At 48.7% G+C, this 24,442-nt stretch overlaps 1 protein-coding gene across 6 annotated transcripts in view; it reads left to right on the top strand.

The window, feature by feature from the left end:
• Positions 1-24,442, top strand: part of ITGB1 (integrin subunit beta 1) — a 367,090-nt gene that overhangs the window by 92,658 nt on the left and 249,990 nt on the right. For all 6 annotated transcript variants that reach the window (XM_069211246.1, XM_069211243.1, XM_069211245.1 and 3 more), the window contains exons 6-7: positions 4,568-4,806; positions 7,828-7,983. In XM_069211246.1, the coding sequence (XP_069067347.1) occupies positions 4,568-4,806; positions 7,828-7,983 (395 nt within the window). The remainder of the gene's footprint in view (positions 1-4,567; positions 4,807-7,827; positions 7,984-24,442) is intronic.

Raw genomic sequence — 24,442 nt, forward strand, 5'->3', positions numbered from 1 at the left:
TATTTCCTATCCTCTCACTGAGGGTACACTCTAAGATACTTTGGCATATTGTCATAAAAATAAAGTACCTTTATTTTTAGTATAACTGTGTATTGTGTTTTCTTATGATATTGTGCATATGACACTAAGTGGTATTGTAGTAGCTTCACACGTCTCCTAGTTCAGCCTAAGCTGCTCTGCTAAGCTACCATTATCTATCAGCCTAAGCTGCTAGACACCCTATACACTAATAAGGGATAACTGGGCCTGGTGCAAGGTGCAAGTACCCCTTGGTACTCACTACAAGCCAGTCCAGCCTCCTACACACTATACCACAGGTGAGGGCATAGGTGCATGGGCACTATGCCCCTACAGTGTCTAAGCAAAACCTTAGACATTGTAAGTGCAGGGTAGCCATAAGAGTATATGGTCTGGGAGTCTGTCAAACACGAACTCCACAGCACCATAATGGCTACACTGGTAAGTTTGGTATCACACTTCTCAGCACAATAAATGCACACTGATGCCAGTGTACATTTTTATTGTGAAATACACCCAGAGGGCATCTTAGAGATGCCCCCTGAAAACATACCTGACTTCCAGTGTGGGCTGACTAGTTTTGCCCGCCTGCCACACACCAGACATGTTGCTGTCCACATGGGGAGAGTGCCTTTGTCACTCTGTGGCTAGTAACAAAGCCTGTACTGGGTGGAGGTGCTTCTCACCTCCCCCTGCAGGAACTGTAACACCTGGCGGTGAACCTCAAAGGCTCACCCCCTTTGTTACAGCGCCACAGGGCATCCCAGCTAGTGGAGATGCCCGCCCCCTCCGGCCACGGCCCCACTTTTGGCGGCAAGGCCGGAGGAGAAAATGAGAAAAACAAGGAGGAGTCACTGGCCAGTCAGGACAACCCCTAAGGTGTCCTGAGCTGAGGTGACTCTGACTTCTTGCAGATGGAGGATTCCCCCAATAGGATTAGGGATGTGCCCCCCTCCCCTTAGGGAGGAGGCACAAAGAGGGTGTGGCCACGCTCAGGGCTAGTAGCCATTGGCTACTAACCCCCCAGACCTAAACTCCCCCCTAAATTGAGTATTTAGGGGCCCCCAGAACCAAGCAAGATAGATTCCTGCAACCTGAAGACGACGAAGAAGAACTACTGACCTGAAGCCCTGCAGAGAAGACTGAAACACCAACTGCTTTGGCCCCAGCCCTACCGACCTGTCTCCCCACTTGGAGGAAAAACTGCAACAATGACTCGTCCCCCAGGGTCCAGCGACTTCTGAAGCCTCAGAGGACTACCCTGCATCTAAAAGGACCAAGAACTCCAGAGGACAGCGGCCCTGTTACAAAGAAACTGCAACTTTGCAACAAAGAAGCAACTTTTAAAGACCACACGTTTCCCGCTCGAAGGTCGTGAGATTTTCCACTCTGCACCCGATGCCTCCGGCTCCACCTGCAGAAAACTAACTCTACAGGGAGGACTCCCCGGCGACTACGAGCCCGTGAGTAGCCAGAGTTGAACCCCCACAGAGACGCCTGCAGAGGGAATCCAGAGGCTCCCCCTGACAACGACTGCCTGCTTCAAAGAACCCGACGTCTGGGAAACACACTGCACCCGCAGCCCCCAGAACCTGAAGGATCCGACCTCCAGTGCAGGAGCCACCCCCAGGTGGCCCTCTCCCTTGCCCAGGTGGTGGCTACCCCGAGGACCCCCCCTGCCTGCCTGCTTCGCTGAAGATACCCCTGGGTCTCCCATTGAAACCAATTGCAAACCAGACACCTGTTTGCACCCTGCACCCGGCCGCCCCTGTGCCGCTGAAGGTGTGCTTTTTGTGCTGACTTGTGCGCCCCCCCCCCCCCAGTGCCCTACAGAACCCCACTGGCCTGCCCTCCGAAGTCAAGGTTACTTACCTGCTGGCAGACTGGAACCGGGGCACCCACTTCTCCATTGAAGCCTATGCGTTTTGGGCACCACTTTGACCTCTGCACCTGACCGGCCCTGAGCTGCTGGTGTGGTAACTTTGGGGTTTCCCTGAACCCCCAACGGTGGGCTACCTTGGACCCAACTTTGAACCATGTAGGTGTTTTACTTACCTGCAAAACTAACCAATACTTACTTCCCCCAGGAACTGTTGAACATTGCAGTGTCTAGTTTTAAAGTAGCTTATTACCATTTTTGCTAAAACTGTACATGATATTGTGTTGATTGAAAGTTCCTAAGATACCTGAGTGAAATACCTTTCATTTGAAGTATTACTTGTAGATCTTGAACCTGTGGTTCTTAAAATAAACTAAGAAAATATATTTTTCTATATAAAAACCTATTGGCCTGCAATTGTCTTTGAGTGTGTGTTCCTCATTTATTGCCTGTGTGTGTACAACAAATGCTTAACACTACCCTCTGATAAGCCTACTGCTCGACCACACTACCACAAAATAGAGCATTAGAATTATCTCTTTTTGCCACTATCTTACCTCTAAGGGGAACCCTTGGACTCTGTGTATGCTATTTCTTACTTTTGAAATAGTACATACAGAGCCAACTTCCTACACACATCTTCTGACACTTCCAGCTCACATCAGTGTCCCCAGTCACAAACTACATCCCCTAGGTGGTACTTTAAGGGCTCACACAGAGGTAACAACTCTAGAGGTGGAGGCAAGGGTGGTTTCTCAAAATCATCCACCACCTCCACAAAACTTTAACTTGGATGTTTATATTATCCAACATGGTTATTGCCTGGAGCTCAACTCAACACCTCCAAACATTCCACTATGCCCGAAGACTGTCAACAGACCATTAGAAGCTGCTCATAGAGGGTTTCCAAGCTCTACTGCAAAAAGAAGCAATGGCAATTGTGATTACACCAACAAGCCAAGGGGTTCTATTCAATTTACTTCCTAATATCCAAAAAGAACGGGTCTCTTAGGCCAATTCTGGACCTCAGACACCTAAACAGGTACTGTAGGAAAGTGCCCTTTTTAACATGGTTATCCCACCCCACTTTTTGCCTGGTATCTAATGTGATTTCAACTAAAGTGCACCTGGTTCCTGCTAACAAGGTTGCCAGTGCCAAGTCTCTTTCCCTAAACTGTACAGTTGTTTCCCCAGTTCCCCTGTTCTGGCCCCCTGGGGTGATAGTCCTCTGATCTCTGCATGCCCAACACAAAAGCCTGTCCAGGAAGAGGGTGCAACACTCCCTCCCACAGGATGACCTGCTGATTAGCTTTCCTAAGGTGGCAAGCCTCAAAGGGCTACCGCCTTTGAAATGCAAATCTGGCTCCCCTCACAGGAGAGGTAGCCACCACTCCGTCCAGAGCCCACTTTGCGCCCGGACTGGACGCAAAATTACCTAGTCAGACATGCCACCTCCAGGCTAGTACCACCCCTAAGGTAGGCTAAACAGAGGTGAACATGATTTTTCAGAGGTAGTCCTCTTAAAGATGGCATACCTCGGAATCCTGGGACAGGGTTATGGCCACTTCCCACAGGAAGTGGTCATCTAAGAGGCATAGTGACTCCAAGGGTCAGTAGGCCATTGGCTACTACCTTACACACCCCTAAATCCATTATTTAGGGGGAGGCTCTGGCAGCAGAGAAGCAGATCCTGACAACCTAAAAAGACCAAGGGCGCCGAAGAGCCGTGAAAGCAGAAGAGGAGAAAAGAAACAGGTGGCCTGGTACAAACCTGTCTGCGTCCCTTGTTTAAATCTTCACCAAAGTTGAGTTTTATACAGCTGTGACTTCCGAAACCCAGAAGGACTGCCTACCTTCAAATAAGACTGAAGACCACTCCCCACTCACCCCCCTGTGAACAGAGGACTTGTTCTCCATCAAACTCCAAAAGAAGGGACTTGGAAGCTTCTGGAACCGCCAAATCCCGACACCTGAAGTCACCACTGCACCCGCTGTCTCCGAACCTAGTTCCAACCCTGGTAAAAAAAACACATTTTTTCAGAGGTAGGTTTGTGTGCATTCTCAGGACACGAAGCGATCTCAAAACCTTTTTAAAGCATATTGCATAGCACTTTGCAGGGAAGCATAATTTGTACTGCTGTTGAATGAATAGGAGTTGGTCTCTGCTTTAGTGGATGTTTGGGGATTAAGGTACTTTGCATTTGTGAGCATGGGAGAAGAGTGGAATAATTAGGGTTGGCGATAAAGAACATGATTAACATATTGAAAGTTACCAAACATAAGACCTGGTATTGCTGCAGCTGAAGCTTGGGTAAACTGTGCTGTTTAAAAAGCAAACCAGTCGTTTAAATGTGTGATTTGTTTAGCTTGTAATTAAAGTTAACTGTTTTCATGTGAAATGTATTTTTATGGTTAATTTTTACTTTCTTATTATTGATATGTCTGGAAAAGGAGCTATAGAAGTTGCTTGCATGTTTATATAATGAAATGTAGGGTCTTAAGTAAAAGCTTACCCATTCAAACATAAGGCTTGTAAAAAATTATTTGAAAGCTGGTGGGCAACCATCTTGCAACCTTAGTAAAAAGATGAGATAATTTCTGATTATGTCCCAATATAGTAAACTCTCCTCTTTCGTCTTTTTTTTTAATTTTTTTTTATTTATTTTTTAGGTTTTGGTTCTTTTGTGGAGAAAACTGTGATGCCTTACATCAGTACGACACCTGCTAAACTTCTGAACCCTTGCACTAGTGAACAAAACTGCACTAGCCCTTTTAGCTACAAAAATGTGCTTAATCTTACGAACGATGGCAGTCTGTTCAATGAGCTTGTAGGAAAACAGCACATTTCTGGCAATCTGGATTCTCCTGAAGGTGGATTTGATGCCATAATGCAGGTTGCTGTTTGTGGTGTAAGTAGCACTTGCTTTGAAATTTTTATGGTGAAACGTTATAGAATGGCAACCTAAATACATTAGTTGGTTTCTTTGAGTATATGAAGATTGCTTTCTTTAACTTATAGAGGCAATTCTAGAAATCTCTTAAGACAGCAGCTCACTAGAGATGTTTTAGTAGTCTTGCACTTTTGCCATACTGTTTCCTTCCCCTCAAACTAGATGTGGGTTGAACTGAGTAGCCGTAGCATACTTTGCCTCTGGAATCCTGGAACTGATTTTCTCAAAGGTACGTATTTAGAAGTGGTTAGACCAACTTGGGCTCTCTGTAAACCATGTAATGTGTGGTGAAGCATGCTTGTTTTTTTAGAAATGGAAAGACACTTCTGTTTTACCGTGGATTGAACCAGGTTCACAAACCAAAATTTTGATTGAGTCAAGTGCAAAATTTCACACTTTCAATGGTAAATGGTTAGTTTGTGATGAGTGTCTGAAAGCATCCTACATTCACACTGTTCTTCCTCCTCATACTGTCTTCTTGTTTGATGAAGAGAGCATCTTTTTCCCATTTGTGGTGGTTCAGTAAATCTGCACTCTATGTTTAATAAAGTCTAGCATTTGTTTGTCCAGTGTACGTCAGAAAATCAAACTGATATGCTTGGATTTAGACACACAGTTTGAGAACATTGCCACCCACTGCATATGATCAGGCTCCTCATTTCATCTTTAACAAACTGCATGAGTTGATAAACAAACTGATTATCTAAACCTTTGCATTAGCAGTATCCTTTGCCCTAGGCGTTCAGGAGAAATTGACTATTCAAATTCCACAACTATCATAGAAAACATAAGAAGTGGGAGGAAACTATTTCACACCTCATATCGGTGGACGCTCAGACTGGAGTTGAACATTATGTCCGCATTATTGCCTTAGACATGTTAACGTCGGAGGCTATTGTACCATCTTTAATGGGCCTTAAATAAACACTTGGACCTCAAAGAGTTGGAGTTGCATCTTGGTATTCACGCTAGCTCCTTCCAAGACTATCTCATTTGTAGGCTTCTTTGCTGAAAGTTAAAATCTATTCTCCTGCAAAAGGCCCTGTCGGGGAATACACTTTATATATATATATTTTTTTTTTTAAACTTTATTTTATTAACAAATCAACAAGGCAGTCATCACATACACAATTGGGCATTGGTTTTCAAAGGCATCCATGTGTCATCAGTTCATAATTAATCGGAGATGCACAATGAACCCCATTTGTCAAACATCTAGAATAATAAATTGGTCCCCTACGGATTTATTCACATCTTCTTTTTGCTGGAGATAGATGGCTCCCCTCCTCCCAGTCTCCCTATGCCCGGTCCTCCTGAATCATCAGAGTCATCACTACATTCTGAGTCTGTGGTCGTCTCTTACGAAGGACCCAACAATTTATCACACAAAGCTCTCCATGTGGTAAGCGCCTTCGGGAGTCTATCATCCCGCCTATTCATTCTGCTGTACCTTTCCTCAGCCAGGGACGACTCTGCTTTATCTTTGCGCCATCTCTCTATTGTTGGGGTTAGCTGTGACATCATTGTAAAGGCAACTCTGTCATGCTAGTTGTAAGGAAATGCCTCCTTGGCATGGTTACCCCCTAACTTGTTCCCTTTGCTGATGCTAAGTTGTGATTGAAAGTGTGCTGGGACCCCAGCACACCAGTGTTCTTTCCCTAAACTGTACTTTTACTTCCACAATTGGCACAGCCCTGGCACTCAGATAAGTCCCTTGCAACTGGTACCCCTGGTACCAAGGGCCCTGATGCCAGGGAAGGTCTCTAAGGGCTGCAGCATGTCTTATGCCACCCTGGGGACCCCTCACACAGCACATGCACACTGCTTCACAGCTTGTGTGTGCTTGTGGGGAGAAAATGACTAAGTCGACATGGCACTCCCCTCAGAGTGCCATGCCAACCTCACGCTGCCTGTGGCATAGGTAAGTCACCCCTCTAGCCTGGAACCAGCACTGCACCCACAGCCCCCAGGATCTGTGGCAGGCTGGCAGGAACTGGTCAGCCTACACTAGAAGTCGGATTGGTATTCAGGGGAGCATCTCTAAGATGCCCTCTGGGTGCATGTTAAAATAAATCACACACTGACATCAGTGTGTATTTATTGTACTGAGAAGTTTGATACCAAACGTCCCAGATTTCAGTGTAGCCATTATGGAACTGTGGAGTTCGTATTTGACAAACTCCCAGACCATATACTCTTTATGGCTACCCTGCACTTACAATGACTAAGGTTTTGCTTAGACACTGTAGGGGCATAGTGCTCATGCACATATGCCCTCGCCTGTGGTATTGTGCACCCTGCCTTAGGTCTGTAAGGCCTGCTAGAGGGGTGACTTACCTATGCCACAGGCAGTGGGTTGTGGGCATGGCACCCTGAGGGGAGTGCCATGTCAACTTAGTCTTTTTCTTCCCACCAGCACACAAAAGCTGTGAGGCAGTGTGCATGTGCTGAGTGAGGGGGTCCCCAGGGTGGCATAAGATATGCTGCAGCCCTTAGAGACCTTCCCTGGCATCAGGGCCCTTGGTACCAGGGGTACCATTTACAAGGGACTTATCTGGGTGACAGGGCTGTGCCAATTGTGGGAACAAAGGTACAGTTTTAGGGAAAGAACACTGGTGCTGGGGGCCTGGTTAGCAGATTCTCAGCACACTTTCACTCAAAGTTGGCATCAACACTAGGCAAAAAAAGGGGGGGATAACTATGCCAACAGTGGCACTTTCCTACACACTTAATGCAGTGTACTGTGTAATGTATGGCGTACTGTGGAAAATAAAACATTGTTGCGGATTTATACACATAGTGAGTTTGAAGTTGCTTGATTTATTTTGTTAAAACATTTACACTGGATAATATTTTGTTTGCAGTAAACTGAATTAACTTGTTTTGAGTAATGTTTTAATTGGTGTTACTAAACATTTATTTGAGGATATTTGTTAATTGTTTTCACACAACTCAAACATTTACTCATTTTCTTCATAGGAACAAATCGGTTGGAGAAATGTTACACGTTTGTTGGTATTTTCCACTGATGCAGGTTTTCATTTTGCTGGCGATGGTAAACTTGGTGGAATCGTTTTACCAAACGATGGCAAGTGTCACCTGGAAAACAACATGTACACAATGAGCCATTATTACGTGAGTGATTTCCTGATTTTAATGTTTTTTTTTTGTTGTTTTTTTTTATGATTTTCACTTGAAAATCCGTAGTGCTTTCACTGTATTATACCTATGGCGAAAGCTGATCTTAAGTACATTTTTGCTCCACTCAGGTGTGTACAGTCCCAACACTAAAAAAACGTTTTACGAGACTTCAGGATATGTCATATTTGAACACCTCACCACCCATTAGCTATTATCCGTGATTGAAGTGCATCAGTTCATGGGAAAGAAAGGGGTGTGGGAGAAATGTGCATCTGACAATTAGCTTGTTTTACTGCACCTAAACTGGGTAATCTCAACCCACACCCCTCCCTGCCCACATCCGACGAGGGAGAAAGCCCAGACCCCTAGGTTTGCGTTTGACATTTTGGTGGAAAGGGATCAGGTAGTGATGTTGTTGTTCTTCATGGCTCCACGCTACTGGTGTGGAAAGTCGTGAAAAGAAAATGAAATTGGTGCGCTTGGGTGGCACCTGTATAGGAACTGTGACATCATTTCGGGGGCCGCATGATGCTGAAGAGCAATGCAGAGCTGATAGACACCACCTACAGACGCGCAGGGGTACTGCTCACGAAAAATATTCTGGATCTATTCAGGCACCCGGGGAGAATTCACAGGTTAGGAATCTGCAGCTAGGTACAGTATATAACGGCAACCAAATATTTGCAAAATCAGTGACTTTGACACTTAAACCTTTTTAGGGAAATGTTTGGCTAGTTCTATTGCAGTCTGTTAGTTACTTTCGGCAACCAACTCCGGCAGGGAGCAGTCTTTGGGACCAGTAAGGTCTTCAGAAACTGTTACCTTTGCAGAAAAAAGTCTTCAGGCAGCTCCAGGCACTTTTTCCCCTTGCTGTAGGTTTATATAGAAGTGTTCCTGATGCAAGGGACATAGAATGCTGAAGATGCTCTGTGGTTTATGGGGTGTCTTTCTGTGGCTACTCCTCGGTCCTCAAGTGGGGTGAGATGGTCCTGGCCACAGGGCTCAATGTCCCTCAAAGTCCTGTCTGTCCTGGCAGAATTCCATTTGCCACTGGGCCTGATATCATGGTTGCATCCAAAACCTTTCCTATGTTATAACTTTCTTCTGGGCAAACATGCTCCACTCCGACTCTCCTGAGTTGAACAAACTTGGATGCAACTTTGAGCATCTGGTCCTGCACAGCAGTGGTTGGCAGTATTGTTTAAATCTGGGCTCACAACTTAGCCCAGCAGGCTTCTTCAGCTGCTATTGTGATGCTGTGCTCCGAACAGGAGGTTCACCAGCTTACCCTTGCTTTGGCTGGGCACTGGAGACTACTTCTCCATGAGCAGGCACAATCCCTTCTCCCTTGCCAGCCACCAGACACAGCAGGTGCAGTCCATGTTGATGCAGCCTCTCTTCGTCTGGTCCTTGGTGCAGCAGGGCAGTCCTTTTTCCAGAGTTCTGTGAGCCAGGGGTGCTCTACGTATGTTCAGAAAATGCCCTCATGGTAGGATGTGGTTGGTAGTCAATGGGCTACTAAGTTCCAGCCCGTTGACCGTGTTCCCACTTTCCTGATGACCACTTCCTGAGAAGTGTGGCATCTGGCTGTACGATCTGCCCACTCCCAACATGGCAGAACCTTTCTCTCAGCATCCAGAGCTCCCTAGCCAAGCCCGGAGGTATGGCTTCCAAGGGGGCTACACATCCCTGAGAAACCAGTTTGGCAACTTGTTTCCCATCTTCTTCCCAAGTGCCAACCTGTCAACCTAAACAATAGGGCAGCACTTGCTCACAAGTGTCCCCATTTAAAGGTGGCTCCACCTTTTGGGCTAACAGTAAATAGTGACTCCTCCTCTCTGTTACAGTGCGCACGGGCATCGACTCCATTGTTAGATTTTTTTTCTTTCTGCTGTTGGGTTCGGAGATTTTGAATCAGAAACCTTAGAAAACAAATTTAATCGTCTGTATTGTTTTAATCGTGTTCCATCTAGCCTCAAACCGATAGTACCTTTGGACTATAGATTTCGCATATATATATGTGCAACTGCAAATACACATGCTTTGCATAAATCCGCCATCTAGTGTTTGGCTTGGAGTGTTACAAGTTGTTTTTCTTCAAAGAAGCTTTTTCGAGTCACAAGATCAAGTGACTCCTCCTTTCGTTGATAGTGCGCATGGGCAGCGAGTCCTTTGTTAGATTGTTTTCTTTACGCAGTCTGGTTCGGACACGTTTCCTCTCGCTCCTGTAGATCTCGGTTTGGTACTATCAGAAGTTCACTCTTCTTTCTATAAACGTCAGTATCGTTTTCGATCACGTTTTCTCATTTATATTTGATCAGATTGTAATCACTGGGGTCGATTAAACGCCCTTTCAGGTGACCGCCCCCTTCTTGGGCCTACTTCGACTCGTGGTTGTCGAATGATATCAGGCTGGATCAGACTCTGTTTTGCTTTTGCCCTCCGTGTCCACACCATACCGACCAACACTGTATGCAAACTCTCTCTCTCTCTCCGGATCACAGGAAGGAAAGCTGTGAGGCGTGTCGATCCTTCCGTTCGAAGAAAACTTCGATGGATCGAAGAGCGCGTCTGTTGGAGATGGTATCCAAGTCGTCGGAACAAAGCAAGCTCAGGCTCAAGTTTCCATCGCAGATTCTGACTCCGACCGAGACTTGGATGGGGACAGCCAATCGATTCCAGCGGCGCAGTACTTCAATACATCAGATTCTTCACGTCACCAAAAGGCACCTAAAAATAAATCAACACTGGTCTTGGATCCATCACTGCTTGTCGGCCATGGTCGGACCGAAATACATACTGATGACCAACCCCCTTGTTCGGCACCGAAAAAGACCAAGGTGCATTCGGCGCCGACGAACAGCGTTTGTAGGAAGTTGGCTCTGTATGTGCTATTTCAAAGTAAGGAATAGCATGCACAGAGTCCAAGGGTTCCCCTTAGAGGTAAAATAGTGGTAAAAATAGATAATACTAATGCTCTATTTTGTGGTAGTGTGGTCGAGCAGTAGGCTTATCCAAGGAGTAGTGTTAAGCATTTGTTGCACATACACAAGACAATAAATGAGGTACACACACTCAGAGACAAATCCAGCCAATAGGTTTTTATATAGAAAAATATCTTTTCTTAGTTTATTTTAAGAACCACAGGTTCAAATTCTACATGTAATATCTCATTCGAAAGGTATTGCAGGTAAGTACTTTAGGAACTTCAAATCATCAAAATTGCATGTATACTTTTCAAGTTATTGACAAATAGCTGTTTTAAAAGTGGACACTTAGTGCAATTTTCACAGTTCCTAGGGGAGGTAAGTTTTGATTAGTTTTACCAGGTAAGTAAGACACTTACAGGGTTCAGTTCTTGGTCCAAGGTAGCCCACCGTTGGGGGTTCAGAGCAACCCCAAAGTCACCACACCAGTAGCTCAGGGCCGGTCAGGTGCAGAGTCCAAAGTGGTGCCCAAAACACATAGGCTAGAATGGAGAGAAGGGGGTGCCCCGGTTCCGGTCTGCTTGCAGGTAAGTACCCGCGTCTTCGGAGGGCAGACCAGGGGGGTTTTGTAGGGCACCGGGGGGGACACAAGTCCACACAGAAATTTCACCCTCAGCAGCGCGGGGGCGGCCGGGTGCAGTGTAGGAACAGGCGTCGGGTTCGCAATGTTAGTCTATGAGAGATCTCGGGATCTCTTCAGCGCTGCAGGCAGGCAAGGGGGGGATTCCTCGGGGAAACCTCCACTTGGGCAAGGGAGAGGGACTCCTGGGGGTCACTTCTCCAGTGAAAGTCCGGTCCTTCAGGTCCTGGGGGCTGCGGGTGCAGGGTCTCTCCCAGGTGTCGGGACTTTGGATTCAAGGAGTCGCGGTCAGGGGAAGCCTCGGGATTCCCTCTGCAGGCGGCGCTGTGGGGGCTCAGGGGGGACAGGTTTTGGTACTCACAGTATCAGAGTAGTCCTGGGGTCCCTCCTGAGGCGTCGGATCTCCACCAGCCGAGTCGGGGTCGCCGGGTGCAGTGTTGCAAGTCTCACGCTTCTTGCGGGGAGCTTGCAGGGTTCTTTAAAGCTGCTGGAAACAAAGTTGCAGCTTTTCTTGGAGCAGGTCCGCTGTCCTCGGGAGTTTCTTGTCTTTTCGAAGCAGGGGCAGTCCTCAGAGGATGTCGAGGTCGCTGGTCCCTTCGGAAGGCGTCGCTGGAGCAGGATCTTTGGAAGGCAGGAGACAGGCCGGTGAGTTTCTGGAGCCAAGGCAGTTGTCGTCTTCTGGTCTTCCTCTGCAGGGGTTTTTCAGCTAGGCAGTCCTTCTTCTTGTAGTTGCAGGAATCTGCTTTTCTAGGGTTCAGGGTAGCCCTTAAATACTAAATTTAAGGGCGTGTTTAGGTCTGGGGGGTTAGTAGCCAATGGCTACTAGCCCTGAGGGTGGGTACACCCTCTTTGTGCCTCCTCCCAAGGGGAGGGGGTCACAATCCTAACCCTATTGGGGGAATCCTCCATCTGCAAGATGGAGGATTTCTAAAAGTTAGAGTCACTTCAGCTCAGGACACCTTAGGGGCTGTCCTGACTGGCCAGTGACTCCTCCTTGTTGCTTTCTTTGTTCCCTCCAGCCTTGCCGCCAAAAGTGGGGGCCGTGGCCGGAGGGGGCGGGCAACTCCACTAAGCTGGAGTGCCCTGCTGGGCTGTGACAAAGGGGTGAGCCTTTGAGGCTCACCGCCAGGTGTCACAGCTCCTGCCTGGGGGAGGTGTTAGCATCTCCACCCAGTGCAGGCTTTGTTACTGGCCTCAGAGTGACAAAGGCACTCTCCCCATGGGGCCAGCAACATGTCTCTAGTGTGGCAGGCTGCTGGAACCAGTCAGCCTACACAGCTAGTTGGTTAAGTTTCAGGGGGCACCTCTAAGGTGCCCTCTGGGGTGTATTTTGCAATAAAATGTACACTGGCATCAGTGTGCATTTATTGTGCTGAGAAGTTTGATACCAAACTTCCCAGTTTTCAGTGTAGCCATTATGGTGCTGTGGAGTCCGTGTAAAACAGACTCCCAGACCATATACTCTTATGGCTACCCTGCACTTACAATGTCTAAGGTTTTGCTTAGACACTGTAGGGGCACAGTGCTCATGCACTGGTACCCTCACCTATGGTATAGTGCACCCTGCCTTAGGGCTGTAAGGCCTGCTAGAGGGGTGTCTTACCTATACTGCATAGGCAGTGAGAGGCTGGCATGGCACCCTGAGGGGAGTGCCATGTCGACTTACTCATTTTGTTCTCACCAGCACACACAGGCTTGTAAGCAGTGTGTCTGTGCTGAGTGAGGGGTCTCTAGGGTGGCATAAGACATGCTGCAGCCCTTAGAGACCTTTCTTGGCATCAGGGCCCTTGGTACTAGAAGTACCAGTTACAAGGGACTTATCTGAATGCCAGGGTGTGCCAATTGTGGATACAATGGTACATTTTAGGTGAAGGAACACTGGTGCTGGGGCCTGGTTAGCAGGGTCCCAGCACACTTCTCAGTCAAGTCAGCATCAGTATCAGGCAAAAAGTGGGGGGTAACTGCAACAGGGAGCCATTTCTTTACACAAGCCCCCCCCAGCCTACAGGCCAGGAGACTCAGCCCAAGCTGGGAGAGTCTTCCTAGTCTGTCAGGCGAGGAAGAGTAGGAGAAATAGGCTGGTTAGTTGCAGGGCCTACTCTGCCTTACATCCTTCTGTTCAGGTCATTCCCTTTGGGGAACTGACCCACTTCCACAGTGATAGGACCTAGTCTGAATTGCCTCTTGTCTGCCTCTTCAATGTCTCCACCCATTCTTTCTATTTTGGTCTTAGAGGTGTCCACCTCTGCTAACCTTATCTTGGCCAGGGTCACCCCTAGCTTACACAGAGAGGTTACCCAGAGCTGGAGTAACCCCACCATGACCAATAGGGTCAGGGGGCCTAACTTGCTATTTGGCATGGGGTCAGACCACCATGCTAAGGATAGTGCAGCCATAAAGGCTAACACCCAGCAGAGGCCACTGACAGCTGTCAGTGCCCAGAACCACACCTTTAGCTCTTCACCTAAAAGGGAAGGGGCTAAGTTACAGGCTTCTTTGGGTTCAGGTTGCCTGTCTGCTGTATTGGAGTGGGGGGTTACCACATCTTGTAGTAAACACCCTTCTTCCACTCTTTCTTCTGTTAGCTGAGGAGCCACCCACTCAGGTTTAACAGTTGCCTGACTAGCCAGGACTTCTTGTGGGTCAGGTTGGACTTTATCAGGGCCATTTTTGGAGTTCTCCCCTACTGGAGCAGAATCTCCCTGGCTTGCTGTAACCTTGGCTAAAGGTTGTCCACCCCTCCTACTCTGTTTTCTTTTCTTCTTCTTCTGGGGCCTGCTTGCATTTACTGCAGAGGCAGGATTTCCAGAATCCTTGGGAGAGGACTGGCACTGGACCAGTTCCTCTCTTGGGCTCTGACTAACCTCTGGGTAGTCATTTCCAAGGAGACAATCAAGGGGGAGGTCTGTACTGACTACTACCCTTCTCCAGCTAAGAGTGCCACCCACTTCTATGGGCACTAAAGCCACAGGCCTCTTAGTGACCCTGTCTAGGCTAACTCTTACTCTGGCAGTCTCACCTGGGATGTACTGGTTTGAGAGCACCAGCCTGTCATGCACAATAGTGTGACTGGCACAAGTGTCTCTCAGGGCAGTGGCTGGGATTCCATTCACCTGTAGGTGGTGGAAGTGTCTACTTCCCTCTGGAATCTCCAACTCACCTGTTGGGCCCATTTTCCAGTTGAAAGCTATGAAGACCTCCTCATCTGAGGAGTCATCTCCAATGGCTACACTGGTTACCCCTGGAATTTTGTTCTGGGGTTTGTTTTTGGGACAAGAAGGGTCCTTGGTGTGGTGCCCAGACTGTTTACAGTTGTGGCACCATGCCTTAGTGGCATCCCAGTTCTTACCCTGGTACCCACCTTTGTTTTGGGTTGTGTCTTGGGGCCCACCCACCTGTTCTGGTTTTTGGGGGCCTACAGAGGACTCTTTTTCTTTGTTTCTAGTGTCACCCAATTTCTCCTGGGGAGTTTTTGTAACCCCTTTCTTTTGGTCACCCCCAGTGGAAGTTTTGGTTACCCTAGTCTTGACCCAGTGGTCTGCCTTCTTTCCCAATTCTTGGGGAGAAATTGGACCTAGGTCTACCAGATACTGATGCAACTTTTCATTGAAGCAGTTACTTAAAATGTGTTCTTTCATAAACAAATTATAAAGCCCAACATAGTCACACACTTCATTTCCAGTTAACCAACCATCTAGTGTTTTTACTGAGTAGTCTACAAAATCAACCCAGGTCTGGCTCGAGGATTTTTGAGCCCCCCTGAATCTAATTCTATACTCCTCAGTGGAGAATCCAAAGCCCTCAATCAGGGTACCCTTCATGAGGTCATAAGATTCTGCATCTTTTCCAGAGAGTGTGAGGAGTCTATCCCTACACTTTCCAGTGAACATTTCCCAAAGGAGAGCACCCCAGTGAGATCTGTTTACTTTTCTGGTTACACAAGCCCTCTCAAAAGCTGTGAACCATTTGGTGATGTCATCACCATCTTCATATTTTGTTACAATCCCTTTGGGGATTTTTAGGATGTCAGGAGAATCTCTGACCCTATTTAAGTTGCTGCCACCATCGATGGGACCTAGGCCCATCTCTTTTCTTTCCCTTTCTATGGCTAGGAGCTGCTTTTCCAAAGCCAATCTTTTGACCATCCTGGCTAACAGGGGGTCATCTTCACTGGAGTTATCCTCAGTGATTTCAGAGGTGTTGGTCTCTCCTGTGAGGGAACCAGCATCTCTGACTATTATTTTTGGAGTCAGGGTTTGAGGGACCCTGTTCTCCCTAGATAGGACTGGTAGGGGGGAATTGTCCTCCAAGTCACTATCCTCTTCCTCTGAGTTGCCACCCTCAGAGGGGTTGGCCTTTTCAAACTCTGCCAAAAGCTCCTGGAGCTGTATTTTGGTAGGTTTGGGGCCCATTGTTATTTTCTTTATTTTACAGAGTGACCTTAGCTCCCTCATCTTAAGATGGAGGTAAGGTGTGGTGTCGAGTTCCACCACAGTCACATCTGTGCTAGACATTTTGCTTCTAAAAGTTGGAATACTTTTTAAGAATCTACAACTGGTTCTAGAATCTAATTCAAACTTTTACAAACTTTTAAACTCTAAAAGAAATGCTAAACAGGATCTAACACAAGGCCCTAGCAGGTCTTTTAAGAATTTAGAAAACTTTTCAAATTGCAAAAATCAATTTCTAATGACAATTTTGGAATTTGTCGTGTGATCAGGTATTGGCTGAGTAGTCCAGCAAATGCAAAGTCTTGTATCCCACCGCTGATCCACCAATGTAGGAAGTTGGCTCTGTATGTGCTATTTCAAAGTAAGGAATAGCATGCACAGAGTCCAAGGGTTCCCCTTAGAGGTAAAATAGTGGTAAAAATAGATAATACTAATGCTCTATTTTGTGGTAGTGTGGTCGAGCAGTAGGCTTATCCAAGGAGTAGTGTTAAGCATTTGTTGCACATACACAAGACAATAAATGAGGTACACACACTCAGAGACAAATCCAGCCAATAGGTTTTTATATAGAAAAATATCTTTTCTTAGTTTATTTTAAGAACCACAGGTTCAAATTCTACATGTAATATCTCATTCGAAAGGTATTGCAGGTAAGTACTTTAGGAACTTCAAATCATCAAAATTGCATGTATACTTTTCAAGTTATTGACAAATAGCTGTTTTAAAAGTGGACACTTAGTGCAATTTTCACAGTTCCTAGGGGAGGTAAGTTTTGATTAGTTTTACCAGGTAAGTAAGACACTTACAGGGTTCAGTTCTTGGTCCAAGGTAGCCCACCGTTGGGGGTTCAGAGCAACCCCAAAGTCACCACACCAGTAGCTCAGGGCCGGTCAGGTGCAGAGTCCAAAGTGGTGCCCAAAACACATAGGCTAGAATGGAGAGAAGGGGGTGCCCCGGTTCCGGTCTGCTTGCAGGTAAGTACCCGCGTCTTCGGAGGGCAGACCAGGGGGGTTTTGTAGGGCACCGGGGGGGACACAAGTCCACACAGAAATTTCACCCTCAGCAGCGCGGGGGCGGCCGGGTGCAGTGTAGGAACAGGCGTCGGGTTCGCAATGTTAGTCTATGAGAGATCTCGGGATCTCTTCAGCGCTGCAGGCAGGCAAGGGGGGGATTCCTCGGGGAAACCTCCACTTGGGCAAGGGAGAGGGACTCCTGGGGGTCACTTCTCCAGTGAAAGTCCGGTCCTTCAGGTCCTGGGGGCTGCGGGTGCAGGGTCTCTCCCAGGTGTCGGGACTTTGGATTCAAGGAGTCGCGGTCAGGGGAAGCCTCGGGATTCCCTCTGCAGGCGGCGCTGTGGGGGCTCAGGGGGGACAGGTTTTGGTACTCACAGTATCAGAGTAGTCCTGGGGTCCCTCCTGAGGCGTCGGATCTCCACCAGCCGAGTCGGGGTCGCCGGGTGCAGTGTTGCAAGTCTCACGCTTCTTGCGGGGAGCTTGCAGGGTTCTTTAAAGCTGCTGGAAACAAAGTTGCAGCTTTTCTTGGAGCAGGTCCGCTGTCCTCGGGAGTTTCTTGTCTTTTCGAAGCAGGGGCAGTCCTCAGAGGATGTCGAGGTCGCTGGTCCCTTCGGAAGGCGTCGCTGGAGCAGGATCTTTGGAAGGCAGGAGACAGGCCGGTGAGTTTCTGGAGCCAAGGCAGTTGTCGTCTTCTGGTCTTCCTCTGCAGGGGTTTTTCAGCTAGGCAGTCCTTCTTCTTGTAGTTGCAGGAATCTGCTTTTCTAGGGTTCAGGGTAGCCCTTAAATACTAAATTTAAGGGCGTGTTTAGGTCTGGGGGGTTAGTAGCCAATGGCTACTAGCCCTGAGGGTGGGTACACCCTCTTTGTGCCTCCTCCCAAGGGGAGGGGGTCACAATCCTAACCCTATTGGGGGAATCCTCCATCTGCAAGATGGAGGATTTCTAAAAGTTAGAGTCACTTCAGCTCAGGACACCTTAGGGGCTGTCCTGACTGGCCAGTGACTCCTCCTTGTTGCTTTCTTTGTTCCCTCCAGCCTTGCCGCCAAAAGTGGGGGCCGTGGCCGGAGGGGGCGGGCAACTCCACTAAGCTGGAGTGCCCTGCTGGGCTGTGACAAAGGGGTGAGCCTTTGAGGCTCACCGCCAGGTGTCACAGCTCCTGCCTGGGGGAGGTGTTAGCATCTCCACCCAGTGCAGGCTTTGTTACTGGCCTCAGAGTGACAAAGGCACTCTCCCCATGGGGCCAGCAACATGTCTCTAGTGTGGCAGGCTGCTGGAACCAGTCAGCCTACACAGCTAGTTGGTTAAGTTTCAGGGGGCACCTCTAAGGTGCCCTCTGGGGTGTATTTTGCAATAAAATGTACACTGGCATCAGTGTGCATTTATTGTGCTGAGAAGTTTGATACCAAACTTCCCAGTTTTCAGTGTAGCCATTATGGTGCTGTGGAGTCCGTGTAAAACAGACTCCCAGACCATATACTCTTATGGCTACCCTGCACTTACAATGTCTAAGGTTTTGCTTAGACACTGTAGGGGCACAGTGCTCATGCACTGGTACCCTCACCTATGGTATAGTGCACCCTGCCTTAGGGCTGTAAGGCCTGCTAGAGGGGTGTCTTACCTATACTGCATAGGCAGTGAGAGGCTGGCATGGCACCCTGAGGGGAGTGCCATGTCGACTTACTCATTTTGTTCTCACCAGCACACACAGGCTTGTAAGCAGTGTGTCTGTGCTGAGTGAGGGGTCTCTAGGGTGGCATAAGACATGCTGCAGCCCTTAGAGACCTTTCTTGGCATCAGGGCCCTTGGTACTAGAAGTACCAGTTACAAGGGACTTATCTGAATGCCAGGGTGTGCCAATTGTGGATACAATGGTACATTTTAGGTGAAGGAACACTGGTGCTGGGGCCTGGTTAGCAGGGTCCCAGCACACTTCTCAGTCAAGTCAGCATCAGTATCAGGCAAAAAGTGGGGGGTAACTGCAACAGGGAGCCATTTCTTTACAGCGTTCAACACCAGTTTCAGGATCAAGTTGAAGAGTGGAGACTTGCACCTCTGAGCGAAACACCCATCATCTGTTTCGGAACCAAAAAAACTGCCATCTGGCATTCTCGGCCCGTCTAAAACATCCTGTCTCCAAACTTTCGAAGCTAAAACCTGTGGGAGGAAAATATGCTCCAACTACCGAGGAGTCTTAAGACATAAGGCTCACACAACAACTGCCACCTGACTCTGTTGTTGTTAGTGCATGAGGGTAAAGGGCAAATAGTCAGTCCACCAGGGATGCTCCTCCCCCAGATACAGAAAACCACAAGTTAGATGCAGCAGGGAAGAGAGTAGCAACTCAAGCTTCTAATCACTGGAGAATTGCCAACTCTCAGGCTCTTTTAGCCAGATATGATAGAGTTCATTGGGATGAGATGGAGGAGTTGTTACAATACCTTCCTCCAGAAAACCAAAAAAAGGGCACAGCAGATAGTTACAGAGGGCCAGGCTATCTCGAACAATCAAATTAGGTATGCCCTAGATGCAGCAGACACAGCAGAAAGGGTTATTAAAACTAGTGCGGTCATCAGAAGGCACGTCTGGTTAAGAAGTTCAGGGTTCAAACCTGAGATACAACAGGCAGTACTCAATATGCCTTTTGATAAACAGCACTTACTTGGCCCAGAGTTGGATATCACCATAGAGAAATTGAAGAAAGATTCTGAGGCAGCTAAGGCTATGGGTGCCTGTAAAGAAATGGCTCCCTGTTGCAGTTACCCCCCACTTTTTGCCTGATACTGATGCTGACTTGACTGAGAAGTGTGCTGGGACCCTGCTAACCAGGCCCCAGCACCAGTGTTCTTTCACCTAAAATGTACCGTTGTCTCCACAATTGGCACAACCCTGGCACCCAGGTAAGTCCCTTGTAACTGGTACCCCTGGTACCAAGGGCCCTGATGCCAGGGAAGGTCTCTAAGGGCTGCAGCATGTCTTATGCCACCCTAGGGACCCCTCACTCAGCACAGACACACTGCTTGCCAGCTTGTGTGTGCTGGTGGGGAGAAAATGACTAAGTCGACATGGCACTCCCCTCAGGGTGCCATGCCAACCTCACACTGCCTGTGGCATAGGTAAGTCACCCCTCTAGCAGGCCTCACAGCCCTAAGGCAGGGTGCACTATACCACAGTTGAGGGCATAGGTGCATGAGCACTATGCCCCTACAGTGTCTAAGCAAAACCTTAGGCATTGTAAGTGCAGGTTAGCCATAAGAGTATATGGTCTGGGAGTCTGTCAAAAACGAACTCCACAGCTCGATAATGGCTACACTGAATACTGGGAAGTTTGGTATCAAACTTCTCAGAATAATAAACCCACACTGATGCCAGTGTTGGATTTATTAAAAAATGCACACAGAGGGCATCTTAGAGATAACCCCTGTATTTTACCCAATTGTTCAGTGCAGGACTGACTGGTCTGTGCCAGCCTGCTGCTGAGAGACCAGTTTCTGACCCTATGTGGTGAGGGCCTTTGTGCTCTCTGAGGACAGAAACAAAAGCCTGCTCTGGGTGGAGGTGCTTTACACCTCCTCCCTGCAGGAACTGTGACGCCTAGCAGTGAGCCTCAAAGGCTCAGGCTTCGTGTTGCAATGTCCCAGAGCACTCCAGCTAGTGGAGATGCCTGCCCCCTGGACACAGCCCCCACTTTTGGCGGCAAGTCCAGGAGAGATCATGAGAAAAACAAGGAGGAGTCACTGGCCAGTAAGGACAGCCCCTAAGGTGTCCTGAGCTGAGCTGACTCTGGCTTTTAGAAATCCTCCATCTTGCAGATGGAGGATTCCCCCAATAGGATTAGGGATGTGCCCCCCTCCCCTCAGGGAGGAGGCACAAAGAGGGTGTAGCCACCCTCCAGGACAGTAGCCATTGGCTACTGCCCTCCCAGACCTAAACACATCCCTAAATTCAGTATTTAGGGGCTCCCCAGAACCTAGGAAACTAGATTCCTGCAACCTAAGAAGAAGAGGACTGCTAAGCTGAAAAACCCTGCAGAGAAGACGGAGACACAAACTGCTTTGGCCCCAGCTCTACCGGCCTGTCTCCCCACTTCTAAAGACACTGCTCCAGCGAATCTTTCCCCAGGGACCAGCGACCTCTGAATCCTCAGAGGACTGCCCTGCTCTAGAAGGACAAAGAACTCCCGAGGACAGTGGCTCTGTTCACCCAAGACTGCAACTTTGTAACGAAGGAGCAACTTTAAAACAACTTGTGTTTCCCGCCGTAAGCGTGAGACTTGCTACTCTGCACCCGAGGCCCCCGGCTCGAGTTGTGGAGAAACAACACTTCAAGGAGGACTCCCCGGCGACTACGAGACCGTGAGTAGCCAGAGTTGCCCCCCCCTGCACCCCCACAGCGACGCCTACAGAGGGAATCCCGAGGCTCCCCCTGACCGTGACTGCCTGACTCCCAGATCCCGACGCCTGGTAAAGACTCTGCACCCGCAGCCCCCAGGACCTGAAAGATCGGAACTCCAGTGCAGGAGTGACCCCCAGGAGGCCCTCTCCCTTGCCCAGGTGGTGGCTACCCCGAGGAGCCCCCCCCTTGCCTGCCCGCATCGCTGAAGAGACCCCTTGGTCTCCCATTGATTTACATTGGAAACCAGACGCGTGTTTGCACACTGCACCCGGCCGCCCCCGTGCTGCTGAGGGTGTACTTTCTGTGCTAACTTGTCCCCGTCCCCCCCCCCCCCCCCCCCCCCCCCGGTGCCCTACAAAACCCCCCTGGTCTGCCCTCTGAAGACGCGGGTACTTACCTGCCGGCAGACTGGAACCGGGGCACCCCCTTCTCCATTGAAGCCTATGTGTTTTGGGCACCACTTTGACCTCTGCACCTGATCGGCCCTGAGCTGCTGGTGTGGTAACTTTGGGGTTGCTCTGAACCCCCAATGGTGGGCTACCTTGGACCCAAACTTGGACCCCGTAGGTGGTTTACTTACCTGCAAGAACTAACAAACTCTTACTCCCCCTAGGAACTGTGAAAATTACACTGTCTAGTTTTAAAATAGCTATATGTGATTTATATGAAAACTGTGTATGCTATTTTGATTATTCAAAGTTCCTAAAGTACCTACCTGCAATACCTTTCATCTGAAGTATTACATGTAAAATTTGAACCTGTGGTTCTTAAAATAAACTAAGAAAAGATATGTTCGGTGGCATGTGTAGCTGCAGATACACATGTTGTGCATAGTCCGCCGTCTGGTGTTGGGTCGGAGTGTTACAAGTTGTTTTACTTCGAAGAAGTGTTTTCGAGTCCCGAGACCGAGGGACTCCTCCTCCTTTGTTCCATTGCGCATGGGTGTCGACTCCATGTTAGATTGTTTTTTTTCCGCCATCGGGTTCGGACGTGTTCCTTTTCGCTCCGGGTTTCAGGACGGAAAGATAGTCTTAACTTCGGAAAACTACGTCGGTATTGTTTCGCTCGGTATCGGGTAAGAATAGAATCGACACCGAATCGTGAAGAGCTCCGGTAGCCCTTCGGGGTATTTTCGATTCCCCGTCGGGGCCTGGTCGGCTCGACCGCGTGTAACTTCGACACTGATGGAACGGACCCCGTTCCGATTCTGTCCTAAATGCCACAATAAATACCCCTATACAGACCAACATTAGGTCTGTAACTTGTGCTTGTCGCCCGAGCACAAGGAAGAAACGTGTGAGGCCTGTCGTGCGTTTCGGTCCCGAAAAACGCTCCGTGACCAGCGAGCCAGAAGATTGCAGATGGCGTCCACGCCGACGAGACTCCGAGAGTTCGAGGGACAAGGAGAAGAAGAGGAAGCCTTCTCCATCCATGAATCGGACTTGGAGGAATTCGACGTCGAAGAAACCGTGAGTAAGACGTCGAAGCAAGCACCACACAAGAAAACAGACAAGGCCCAGGGGACGCCACTGCCAACAGGCCATGGCTCAACCCATAAAGTAGGTGACCGTCCATCGGCACCGAAAAAGGCTGAACTGGTGCCGAGATCGTCCGACTCGGGTCGAGACACAGGCACGCAGCAATCTCGGGACCGAGAAAGTGCTGCCGAAAACGATCGACGCCGAGACAGCGGAACCGAAGCTGCTCGACGCAGAGACAGCGGCACCGAGGAAGATCGACACCGAGAAAGCTCGACGCCGAAAAAGAAATAATTTGCCTCGGAGCCGAAAACAAGCAGAGACAAAGTTTTGGTGCCAAAACGACCAGCAACCGAACCAACTGCCAGCTCATATACAGAGGAACAATCACTGTCCTCTCAAATGCGCAAACACAGGTTTGAAGAAGAGTTACAGACCACTGATGTAGACCACACACAAAAGCGGATCTTCATACAAAGTGGGACAGGGAAGATCAGCACTCTTCCCCCAATCAGGAGAAAAAGGAGACTCGAGTTCCAAACACAAGAACAAACACCACAAAAAATGGTGAAGAAGGTAACTCCGCCACCCTCTCCTCCACCTGTAACTCACACATCACCGGCACAGACTCCGTCACATTCACCGGCTCATACCACCATGAGCCAAGACGACCAGGACGCTTGGGACCTATACGACGCCCCAGTATCAGACAATAGTCCTGAGTCGTACCCTACCAAGCCCTCACCACCTGAGGACGCACAGCGTATGCACAGGTGGTAGCTAGGGCAGCAGAATTCCATAACGTGTCGTTACACGCAGAACCTGTCGAGGATGACTTCCTTTTCAACACCCTCTCCTCCACCCATAGCTCCTACCAAAGCCTACCTATGCTTCCAGGAATGCTAAGGCACGCAAAGCAGATCTTCAAAGAACCTGTCAAAGGTAGAGCGATTACTCCAAGGGTGGAGAAAAAATATAAAGCACCGCCCACGGACCCTGCTTTTATGACCTCACAACTGCCACCAGATTCAGTTGTGGTAGGGGCAGCTCGCAAGAGAGCCAACTCGCACTCATCAGGCGATGCACCACCTCCAGATAAAGAGAGCCGCAAGTTCGACGCAGCTGGGAAAAGGGTCGCAGTACAAGCTGCAAACCAGTGGCGCATCGCGAACTCTCAGGCGCTCCTAGCGCGATATGATAGAGCCCATTGGGACGAGATGCAGCATCTCATCGAGCATCTACCCAAAGAATTTCAAAAACGGGCAAAACAAGTGGTTGAGGAGGGACAAAACATCTCCAATAACCAAATACGCTCCTCTATGGATGCAGCGGACACAGCGGCAAGAACAATAAATACCGCAGTAACCATAAGAAGGCACGCATGGTTGCGCACATCTGGCTTTAAACCGGAAATACAGCAAGCAGTGCTCAATATGCCGTTCAATGAACAACAATTGTTTGGACCCGAAGTGGACACGGCAATTGAGAAATTGAAAAAGGACACGGACACAGCCAAGGCCATGGGCGCACTCTATTCCCCGCAGGGCAGAGGC

The sequence above is a fragment of the Pleurodeles waltl genome, chromosome 10 (assembly GCF_031143425.1).
Source record: "Pleurodeles waltl isolate 20211129_DDA chromosome 10, aPleWal1.hap1.20221129, whole genome shotgun sequence".
NCBI lineage: Eukaryota > Metazoa > Chordata > Amphibia > Caudata > Salamandridae > Pleurodeles > Pleurodeles waltl.